Below are 11492 nucleotides of genomic sequence, written 5' to 3'. Positions count from 1 at the left end.
ATCGAATAAAGGAACAAACTCCAAACCTTCTCCTTCGCCTTCCCTCTTCTCCGTCTTTCTTGGCCGCATTGGTCGAGAAGCTCCTCGATCTCTTCCGGACCCCTCCAAGAAATCCAAACCGATTCGAAGGGGGGGGGAGAGAGAAGAGAGAGAGAGAGCTCTGGTTCTCCGCTCTCTTTAGGTTTCTATTTTCTTGTGGCTGAGGGAGAGGTGGGTGGAGGCGTCGGAGATGCCGTTCTTGTTGGGGTTGTTCCTGGGAGTCGTGGTTGGGGTTGGGCTGGTGATGGGTTTCGTCCGCTTCGAGAATTACCGATCCAAGCAGCGATCCGAGCTGGTACATTCTTTTCTTGCTTTGCCTTTCCCGGGGTCCCTTTTTTTGTCCCATCTTCTTTGTTTATTTTGATTGGCCATTAGCCCGATTTGATAAAATTTGCTTGTGGATAACGAGGACTGGTGGTAGAGATTTTTTTTCCTTGTTCCATTATCTCGTTCGTAGTATTGATTGCTGATGGTTAATTAGCAAGTTTTAACCCGTGATTTGTGTCCAGAAATGATGTCTTGAGCGTGCTAAGAGCCACGACTCTAGATGAAAGTGCGTCTGCTGGTATTCGCATTATATAAGTGGCGTTCGTAGTGCAGATTGTATAACGGAGCCATCTCGATGCGGTGCAATTCATGTCGTTGTTGTGGAGATGCATGTTTGTGGACTAGCTGTTAAGCTGCTTCCTTGATAAAATTTTGCAAAGATTATGTTTTTTTTCCCTTTAGAGTGTGAAAAGGAAAACAAGAAAAAAAAAGATAAAATGAACTACAATTTATTTTCAGTCTAGAAACCAACAAAGGGAATAAAATATGAGATTAAGAGACTTCGGATTTAGTGGTTGGCTATGAGGACTGAGAAGGATGATTCTTCCTCAATCTCTGCTTAGTGGGCATTCTGACTTTTCTAAATCAGATGCTTCAGAAATTATGGCTGTAGGGGACAACTAATTGATTTTTGATTCCTGGCATTCTCACAAGACACCAAAAGAGGAACTGGAAAAACCCTTTGAGTAGAGAAAATGTTACAGAGCTAGCTTATGTGTCATCTGCGAAACTAAATTGTTTTACAAAACTGTAGTCTTTAACAGTAGACCCTTTCTTAGTGTGAGACTATCTTAAGAATGCACATCCATCCAGTATCCTCCTCAATTAGTTTCCCAAATAAACATGCATATCCAGAGAGTGTGTCTGGAAGTAACTGAGAACAAAAATAGTTGGGAAATGGGACAAATCACCTGGAATACTGGAAAGGCATATACTTGATAACTGGCAGTCATGCGTGTTTGTCTTCATACTGAGAGTCGTTGTCAAGGTCATATCCATAAAAGTTTTTGTTCAAAAATTTCGTTTAGGTTACTGCATATGGAGCACGAAAGTTAATGTACCATACCAGATAATTTGGAAACTTTTGCAGTTCATAAGACATATTTCTAGTTTATAACAACATTGTCTATTTATACAATTTTAATAGATTTATCAAACTGGGCTTTTAAGTCAGTATGAAAATTATTAAATAAATCAAAGGCATGCCTTATCCAAGTCACTCTGAAATAAACCATTGACAAAATTAACATAACAATGAAATCAAAGCATTGCTATTATTCTTAAGGATTGTCAAACATCAGTATTAATAAGAGAAAAAGGGTCTCGTGATGATTATCCTCTCTGTGGAAATAGAGTTCTATGGTTTTTTCCTACCTGGAAACTTCTGCATAAAATTGCGGATTTAGATAACAAGCAAGTTGGTAGACTTTAATTTTCGATGTGAAGAACCGGGGAAAAAAAATACCGCTAACAAGGAGACGCTAAAGAATGTTATGCAGAATTCTGTGATACTCAGCTATGATTGTTTAGTTCTTCATCCACACACCATAGACCAATTGTTCTTTTTGTTTGTAGGCATTGGAGGATACAGTGTAGGGATCAAAGGACAAACAAGATCTTTCTAGTCTATTAATAAATAGCAGATTCATAGGAAATTTAGGAATATACGCAAAGATGACAGATGAATTGGAAAAGGATGTGTCAAAATGATGCAACAACTATGCTAAATAAAGTGACAGGAGAGGTCAACACACGTAGGTAAGTAGTGATGTAATTCAGAATCAACAATTCAAGAAGTTCAGATAGCACAAATATTCATTTGCTGGGTGAACCAAATTAGTGGATGAAACTGAATTGTTATCACCTGATGATGATTATTTTCTTACTAAAGCCATAGGAACTGATGTAGCGGCAATGCTTTATAACAAGCATGGTGGAAAGACAAAGTGCCACTCATTGTAGATTATTCTATTTTATCCCGAACCTTATGCTTCAGCTTTTAACAAGGTTATTAGCTTATTACTTTTTCTGATTCCTAAAGCACACTTGTCATAGCAACTTTAATGATGGAATATGTCATGCTAGCTCCTTTATCCTAGTCTCTTGTACTAAGAATTTGGACCTGTCGGTTACGTTTAGGTCCAAAAGCTGCGCCTGAGCCACAAATAGTTAGAATGTGGGTTTGGCATGACCCAACCCAACCAGAAGACCCAGCTTGTCCTGATCAATAGGTAGTTTAGAAGGTTTTCTACTTCTCATCAAAATATTAGACCAAACAAATGTAACATGAACCTAGTAAAGAGAATACTTGGAGGCGGCCTCCATCATGTGCTGTGCTATATATGTTACTAAAAGTCAATGCTAATTAAGTTACTAAATATATGAAGATATATGTCGATGTCTAGATAGATATATATAATATATACCTGGAGGCCTGCATCATGTATTTAAATGTTAACACTGCAATACCTTTTATTGTACTTGGAATGCAAAAAATTGTGGATATGCGAGATTCTTGGATATTATCCAAGAACCAACTTGATTACTTAAATATCTATGGATGGTTGAGATCATTTAATTTTAATTTTTTTTGTATGGTGAGTCTGTAGTATCTGGATTTCGGCTTTCTCTGCTTCTGAAATAACATATCCACCAATATTTGCTCAAGTTAAAGATGTCGTCACATTTATGCTTATGTTCTCGTTGTGTTTTGTGCATAATTGGGATCAAAATATTTCTTACCTCATTTGATATTGAATAGATAAAAAATGCATGCTGTTTGAGGCTTCCACTGCTGCTTGTGAATGTGTATTCTTATTGCAGGCTGCTACAGTGGCAGCTTTCTCGAAGATGACAGTTGAAGATTCCAGAAAGATTCTTCCAGCTCAATTTTATCCATCATGGGTTGTGTTCTCACAGCACCAGAAGTTGAGTTAGTTCTGTTTGGATTTAAATGACATTCTCTATGTGCCACCTTTTTTAATGTCTTACTGATTCTGGTTTCTTCATTCTTGCAGTTGAACTGGCTCAACCTTGAATTGATGAAAATCTGGCCTTATGTTAATGAGGTACTTATTTGTTCTCTCTTGGTGTATTGCTTTATGATTTCAAGCTCTGAAAGACTCACACCAATTTTTACATATCAATTTGTGTGCAGACCTCCATAGAAAGTATATGGATGGGTTGACTAATGTGTGATTAAGAAAGAAACTTCCTCCCCGCACAGGATTGCTTGATTGTGTTTGCAATTTGATTGTCACAGGCAGCATCTGAGCTGATAAGGACTTCTGTTGAGCCGGTTCTTGAACAATATAGACCAGCCATCTTAGCTTCACTTAAATTTTCAAAGCTAACTCTTGGTACTGTTGCTCCACAATTTACAGGTAGGTTCAGTTGCTCTTACATCTGATTATTGCATATACTCCATACCCATTTGATTCTTCTGAATTTCACTTTGCTGAAAGGATAACTTTACTGATGTTTATTTCAATAGTAGGCACATTACAATAATTTCATCCATTGCTGTTACTAGGTTACTTCATTTTCTTCTTTCCTTTCATCTTCATGATTTTTATTATTAAAAATGATGAATATAACTTCTACTAGATCCAAAGAAATACATATTGTTGTGCATTAGATATTTTGATGATTTACAGTGTTTTATGTTGAAATATGGACGTGGTGATTTTTAATTGTTGGGCTATTCTGTTAAAGAGCTTTCTGCTATTACTTTTTAATGAGAAATTTATAACATAATGATTTTTTCTAGGAGTTTCTATTATTGAAGATGATAATTCTGGGATTACTATGGAGTTGGAGTTGCAGTGGGATGGTAATCCAAACATTGTACTTGATATTCAAACAAAACTTGGTGTGGCACTTCCTATACAGGTAATACAAGTATTTCTTACTTGGATTGGAAAGTTGGTAGATATTCTGAAGGGATTGTTGGAGAGGCGATCTGCATATTTAATGATGATGCTGCAGCTTTGATGAATCACCTTCTGGGATTATTTTATTTTATTTTATTTTTTTAAGTCTATTTCTTCCGGGCTTCCTTTCTTTTTGAAAAAGTTGCAAAACCAGTACACTAATAGTATTTTGGAAAATGTGAATCGCAATGCTATGCTTGTCTAACCTCCAGTAGATTTGAGAAAAAATATGTTCGTATTAGATGTATCTCGATTAATCTTGTGTATCTGCCGTGCAACATTGGGTTATTGTCCTTCTGGATAGGGAGCCAATGTGATGCTGCTGTTCAGATCCTTTAAAAAAATTTAATCTTGAGAAGCTAATGCACTTAGTACACCACTCATGAGGAAGAGAGCTAGGTTTTGATCCAAGTGGCCTATTTCTGGGGATTCTTTGGAGGCTCATTGTTTCAATGTTTGGAATTGAGGCTTTTGTGCAGCCTTATTGTGGAATTCTCAGAGTGTCATTTGGAAAAGTATAAGGGCATCCTGTTAGTATTTGTGCAATTGATAATTCGGGTAATATTGCATTATACTTTAGAGGGTTTTGTCTTCTCCCAAGAGTAAAATCAAGAACATATTGCATTGGTATTTTTAAATAAGGCATGGAGATCTTCTATTTAGTGTTATTTGTAAATTCTAATGGATTTATAATTATGAGCTACTACATTTTGGATAGTTTAATTACACTTTGACTATAATGAGCATATATCCTCTTAGTTGTGCATGTGTTTTTACTATTCCTGATAAAATCATTGAATACTCATACACTACACCATTTTAATAGTTCAGAAACTAAACTTAGGGTTGTAAATGAACTGAGCTCAAGTAGGCTAAACCTAGCTCAAGCTCGGTTCATTTTGTAATCAAGTGAAGCTCTTCATTGTAGATGCCCATACCATATCAATTGTTTTTAATCACTTTGTGCTTAATCTGTTTAACTCCTATAGCTCCTGTAATATATTCATTTTTCCAGTTTATCCTTTCTAGTTTTACCACACACCCATCTTAACATTCTCATTTGTACTATACTCAACTTGTTTTCATGTAATCTGCTTATTGTGCAATACCCCAAAGCCATATATCATTGTAGGACTTATACACACATGTGCACACTTTAAGCAAATTTCCGCCATTATATCTCCATGTTACAATTGAAATACATTCTTTAATATACAAATCATATTAGTCTTTGATAATTGTAAAATAAAAATATTTTATAATAACTAGAGTCACATATATTATAGTTTAATTATTTATATGTTTCAAGGATTTGTGTTGCAGATCAGGGAGCTTTCTAGCCAGTGACTAGCATGGAATGGCATGTTTCATGTTGTGCACATGTAAATATATACGGAAACAAAAAACAAAAAATATTAAGAAATGACTTAAGAATTAGAAAAGCCTTTTTAATTACAAGTATAAAAGCATTTAATGGATGTTGTAAGCACCTAGTGTCGGTGCTGGTATTGGCTTCACATGGGCAAGCATTTAAAACCTTGTTTTATTTCTTTTTTTGTGCTTAATCTAGCTGATCTCAAGTGAGCCAGGCTAGCTCTAGCTTGGATCGTCTACTAATCATTTGCATTGATAATACAGTAAAAGTATTTCTCTTTTTTTCTGTTTTAGTGAATTCTTTACTGTTTTTTTAAGAAAATGAATACATAAACCTCTGTAACTTGAGAAAACATATATTTACTTTAATGGAAGTTGATGGTAAGTACTCAGCTATTGATCTTTTTCTTTTGGCATTGCTTCAATCTACAAAATCCTTACAAGCTGCAAATTTTCCAACCTAGGTGAAAAACGTTGGTTTTACTGGGGTATTCTGTTTAATCTTTAAACCATTGGTTGAGGAGTTTCCCTGCTTTGGTGCTGTCTCTTATTCATTGAGAGAGAAGGTGAAACACTATGTCTAGTGTTTTGATCTTGTTAGTTCTTGTGGTACTGTGTATTATATAACAATATACCTTTGACTGTAGAAAAAGCTGGATTTTACTCTCAAAGTTATTGGCGGTGAAATATCATCTATTCCTGGAATTTCCGATGCAATTGAGGTTAAACAATTACCACCCTATCATATTGAACCTCTTTTATGTACATGCACACCAATCAAGGTTCGCCGTCTCGGTACTGGACCCCGTACTGGTGCCACACTAGCATAGTGTCAGTACGATACAGTATGAAATTTTTGTGGCATACCAAGTATTGGTATGCCACCCATACCGGGTACTGGTACCAAGCTGGTATAGTACGGTACGCCCCGTACTGTCCGGTTCCGACCGGTATAGTATACCTTGACACCAATGCATATCTCCTGATGCCACAAAAACTAACATTATTTATCTAGGGAACAATACGTGATGCTATTGAAGATACCTTAACATGGCCAGTAAAAAAAGTTGTTCCCATTTTACCTGGAGATTACAGGTATAGTCATTTATTGGTGTATTTCTAGTGAAAATGATGCTTTCAATCAAATGACAATGTCAATGACGTTTCTTTTGCTGCTTAGTGACCTAGAACTGAAACCTGTTGGAATATTGGAAGTAAAGCTCGTGCAGGCAACGGGCTTAGCAAATAAAGACTTAATAGGAAAATCTGATCCCTATGCTGTGTTGTACATACGTCCATTACGTGACAGAATGAAGACTAGCAAAATAATTGTAAGTCCACAAGTCAATTCATTTCCTGTTTTTCAGATCGTGTCTTTTATCTAGAGCTAACTTTGTAACTTCTACAGAACAATGATTTGAACCCTATCTGGAATGAACACTTTGAGTTCATAGTTGAGGATGCATCTACTCAGCATTTGACAGTAAAGATATATGATGATGAAGGGATCCAGGCATCCGAGCTTATTGGTTGTGCTCAAGTGAGGTTAAGAGACCTTCAGCCTGGAAAGGTGAAGGATATCTGGTTGAAACTTGTCAAAGATCTGGAAGTCCAGAGAGACAGGAAAGATAGGGGTCAGGTAGAATTATACATCATAAATCTTCTTTTTTCTATCTATCTTTTTTCCTTATGCAACAAAATCAAGTATTTTAAAGATCATATATCATATTGGACATGCTGTAGAAGAAACAATAAAAATGGAGATGCTTTTCACAAATTCAGACTTCTAAAGTACAACAAAGTATCAGATAAAGAAGGCCAGGTACTTGTCAAGAATGGCTAAGTAAGAAATTAAAACAGAAGGTGGTAATTTAATCTGTCACCTGCTATCTGTTGCATTCTTTTTAATACGAAGATAATGATTTTCACTCTCCAATTTCACATGTATTAGTGTCTTTGTTATATTATGAGCTTTTGTGTTTGATCCAATTTCTTGATTTAATAATGGATTCTGTTGTTGGACTTTTTGACATGATGATGATCTGAACTTCAACTTAAAAAGAAAAAAAAATCTAGCAGGTAGTCTATTAATAGATTCCTGGACTGAATTCAATAAAGCATGTTTAGGAGAGGCTCACACACTACAGTGTGAATTGGCATGCACTTACAAATAACTAAACAAAATGGTACTTAATAAATCTTTTAGCTTTTTATGGATATAGTTGAAAAATGCTCATCCTTATGTTCAGATCTGTAATTGTTTCTTTTCCCCATTCACAAATTCTTAAGCTGGCCAATGAAATGACCGACCAAGTAGCTTAAAGGAATTATCAAGCTGTGCTTTGTGAGAAAATGTCAAAGAAAAATGTAGAGTATTTGGTGCTGTTCTTTTCTTTCCTGTTATATTTGTTTTATGAAAGCTTAATAAATAATTCTATATTGTGTAGTTTGATATATAGTTATCTACCGATATCTTTTTTATTATATTCCTGTCTTGGGAAGTTTTGTTGGGATATGCACTCTGCAGTTGAATGAGCGTATACTGCATATCTGTTACTTTATCTAACTGGTCTTTTAGGTCTCACTATATTCTCCTCAAATAACATAGTTTTTGTAGCCTGGTTCTTTCTTACTTTTCCAACAAGGCTGTTGTTCCCCTTAAATTTTCAAATGATGATTTATGCTATGAGAATTGTCTTATTATGTTATTTTCTAAATTTAGTATAATGTTGTTGTAGAATTGTTGCAATCATGTGCATGCTTGCTTGATATTTCTCTTTCATCTGACTAATTTTTATATGTTTACTTCATTTTAATTGGGATATTTTGCTTCGTTTACGCCTTATGTCCCTTTCTCCGTTATTTATGCCTTATGATGTCAAAATCTCCATATCTGTCTACAGTTTCTTCAGATGTAGGGGAATATTAAATTGTATGAACGGTAAGGAAGGGTCCTGCTTGTCAACTGGCCTTTGATTTGTGGCAGGACCCCTCTTTTGTCTGAAGTTGCTGTGTCACCAGGAAGCACCAGTTTAGGGTTGACATCAGGTTGGGAGCTTGTCATATGTATGTGGGATGCTTTGTTGGTTCGAGTAAAGGTTATTTACATCCAGATGCTTTTGCTTAGAAGTTTTTGCATAATTCTTTTCCTGATGCTCTATAAATCAACATGAAGGGTGCACATCAGACTGATGGTCGCAATATCTAGTCACATTATTTGTCAGTCCTTCCTGTTAAATACCTATCAAACTGTTACTTCTCTGTCATTGACTAGAACAACTTGCTGGAAGAAAGTTGAGGCTGAAGTAGTTTACTACTGCTCAAAACTTCTGCTCTTATTGATAATATGCATATATTTGTGCATGTATGTATTTTCCACTTCTGGAACTGCAATAGTTCCAGTAACATATCTTGTGCCTTGTTGCTTCAGGTGCATCTAGAACTTCTGTATTGTCCTTTTGGCATGGAGAATGAGTTTTCTAATCCTTTCGCCAGTCAAAACTTTTCAATGACTTCTTTGGAGAAGGTCCTCAAAAGTGGCGTGAATGGAACCGAGGCTGCTGAGATTGACAGGACAACTCTTAGGAAAAAGGATGTTATTATGAGAGGAGTTCTCTCTGTGACAGTTATATCAGCAGAAGATTTGCCTGCAATGGATGTGATGGGGAAGGCAGACCCATTTGTTGTGCTGAGTATGAAGAAATTAAAAACAAAGAACAAAACAAGGGTAGCTTTCTGATCCATATGAAATTTGAGAACCTTGTATTCTTGTGAAATATGAAAAACTTTGGCGCTGTTTTGCAGGTAGTAAATAAAAGCTTGAATCCAAACTGGAATCAGACTTTTGACTTTGTCGTGGAAGATGGACTACATGATGTGCTTATCTTGGAAGTCTATGACCATGATACATTTGGAAAAGTGAGTTCTTTTTTGGCTTCTTCATTTGTTGGTTGCAGTATGGGCTGTATGTGAGTTTGCATAAGCTTGGGTATCTTTTAAGTTTATTCTGACAGTGTGCATACGGTTCTTGAAGGAAATTCCTCTTGGCTAATTTGGTGATTTGGCTGTTTGTTGTGTCTCAAGAGTTCTGATTTGAACCTCTCAAATCATTGCAGTTGCATTCAAATTTGGCAAAAAAATAATAATTCTAACGATATCGTTTGCCATTTTAGGGTTACATCGGGAGATGCATCATGACACTAACAAGGGTGGTAATGGAGGGAGAATTTACTCATAGTTTTTCTTTAGAAGGGGCTAAATCTGGAAGGCTGAATTTGCACCTTAAGTGGACGCCGCAGCCAATTTACCGGGACACATAATGGATGAAAGCTAAAGTGACTCTCTCTCTCTCTCTCTCTCTCTCTCTCTCTCTCTCTATCTATCTATCTATCTATCTATCTCTTTATCTATCTATCTATCTATCTATCTTTCTTTCTTTCTCTGTCTGTCTGTGCGCGCGCGCGCGCGTGCCGTTCATGCTGAGGATTAGTCCTCTTGTGTAGCTTCCTGTAATGAAGAGCAGGCACGCCAGTAAGTTGAACTCTTGTACAATTTCCAGGGTAAGGCCTCAAACCTCCTACCAGTGAAGAAACTAATATTTTCCGTTACGCATCATCTTGTCCTCATGGTTTCTGGTTATTTTTGGAAGCTGTGGTGAATGTCAATCATGATATATGCGAGAACAAAGAGAAGAATGGAAATGCCTTAAGAGTATTCACAATTTGTCAGCCTTGCAAGACCCTATTGTATGGTTGAGTAACTAGTGAAATAACAAACACTTAAACCTGTCACTTCGTTTCCCATCTGGCTAGAAGAGTCACACCTTGCAGGCAGGACCAGGAAGCATGTGATGCAGTGATGCCTTCCTATAATGTTCATTGTTTGCAGCACTGGTTAGTCTTGTAGAGGATATTGGTTGTATATGGTTGTCTACAAGTGTGGTGGAGAGACAAAACGAGATAAAGATATTGGTGTATATAAATTGTCTCCTTATGCGCATAGCAGCTGCGTTCCTGTCGGTGCATCACTTCTGTATCCTACACTCCTTCGTATGAGGAAGTGATATTTTTCATTTAGCTGCAGTGCTTGATGCTTCATTGATGATTTGACTTTCTGTTCTTGGCTCTAATAAGAAATGTAGACCGTGTAAAATGTTCTATTTAGTTTTGGGTGGTGGGGGGAAGGTTAATGCTAGGTGCATTTCATGTTATTAAATGATAGTTGTAACTTTAAATTTTCCACATAGGAACAGCGATATATGTTGAATTTTGCGTTTTTTGGTCTAGTCTAGAAATAATCTTGAAGGTTGTCTCAACACTTCAGAGTTGCAACTTTGTAGCCAATTTTGCGCCACGCAGCCTTGGAGAACGGCAAAGTCAGGTTAAGGTGTGGATATCATACCAAGTTTTGAAGCCGTCTGCCAATCTTCTTGTAGATGCAGTCTGTCGCCAATCACTGATAGCTGGAGATGAAATTTAAGCAAACGCTATATTGCCTGTATAGCAAATTATGGAGCGACGCCATGATTAACCAAGATGCTTGACTACCAGGTTGCTTGACGTAAAATCTCAAGAAGTTCATGATGCCGCATGATGGTGGTAGTCATTGTCTGCAATTTTATCAAGGCCAATCCATGACTGTAATTTGGCCATTCTCAAGACGTATTGAAATAAATCTCAGGAAGGTCATGGCCGGGGTTCCATTGCTTTGGCAGCTAACATGAAGCTACCAGCTCTTACGAGCCACGACCGCACTCTGCATGATGGGATGATTCTTTTACCTGAGAGTTTTACGAATTTGGCCATTCGCTCGTCGGACAGT

General features: G+C 36.7%; 1 protein-coding gene across 6 annotated transcripts; it reads left to right on the top strand.

The window, feature by feature from the left end:
- LOC103711477 (synaptotagmin-5-like) lies at window positions 1-10772 on the top strand. Of its 6 annotated transcripts, XR_604771.4 has the most exons (15): window positions 1-334; window positions 3190-3294; window positions 3384-3434; window positions 3629-3749; window positions 4136-4257; window positions 6137-6238; window positions 6320-6394; window positions 6688-6767; window positions 6853-7003; window positions 7081-7311; window positions 9103-9399; window positions 9477-9590; window positions 9845-10006; window positions 10175-10231; window positions 10321-10772. XR_604771.4 is itself a non-coding variant. In XM_008797618.4 (14 exons), exons 1-13 carry the CDS (start codon window positions 230-232, stop codon window positions 9989-9991), a joined length of 1701 nt encoding a protein of 566 aa, XP_008795840.1. In that variant the 5' UTR covers window positions 1-229; the 3' UTR covers window positions 9992-10006; window positions 10231-10772. The 6 variants fall into 6 exon arrangements, 4 of the variants coding, with proteins under 4 accessions (XP_008795840.1, XP_008795839.1, XP_038985499.1 ...); XM_008797618.4 differs by having other exon boundaries at window positions 10231-10772; XM_008797617.4 differs by having other exon boundaries at window positions 10175-10753.
- Window positions 10773-11492: the final 720 nt, after the last annotated feature.

The sequence above is a fragment of the Phoenix dactylifera genome, chromosome 1, assembly GCF_009389715.1.
Source record: "Phoenix dactylifera cultivar Barhee BC4 chromosome 1, palm_55x_up_171113_PBpolish2nd_filt_p, whole genome shotgun sequence".
Lineage (NCBI taxonomy): Eukaryota > Viridiplantae > Streptophyta > Magnoliopsida > Arecales > Arecaceae > Phoenix > Phoenix dactylifera.
This window is presented reverse-complemented; position numbering and strand designations above follow the sequence as displayed.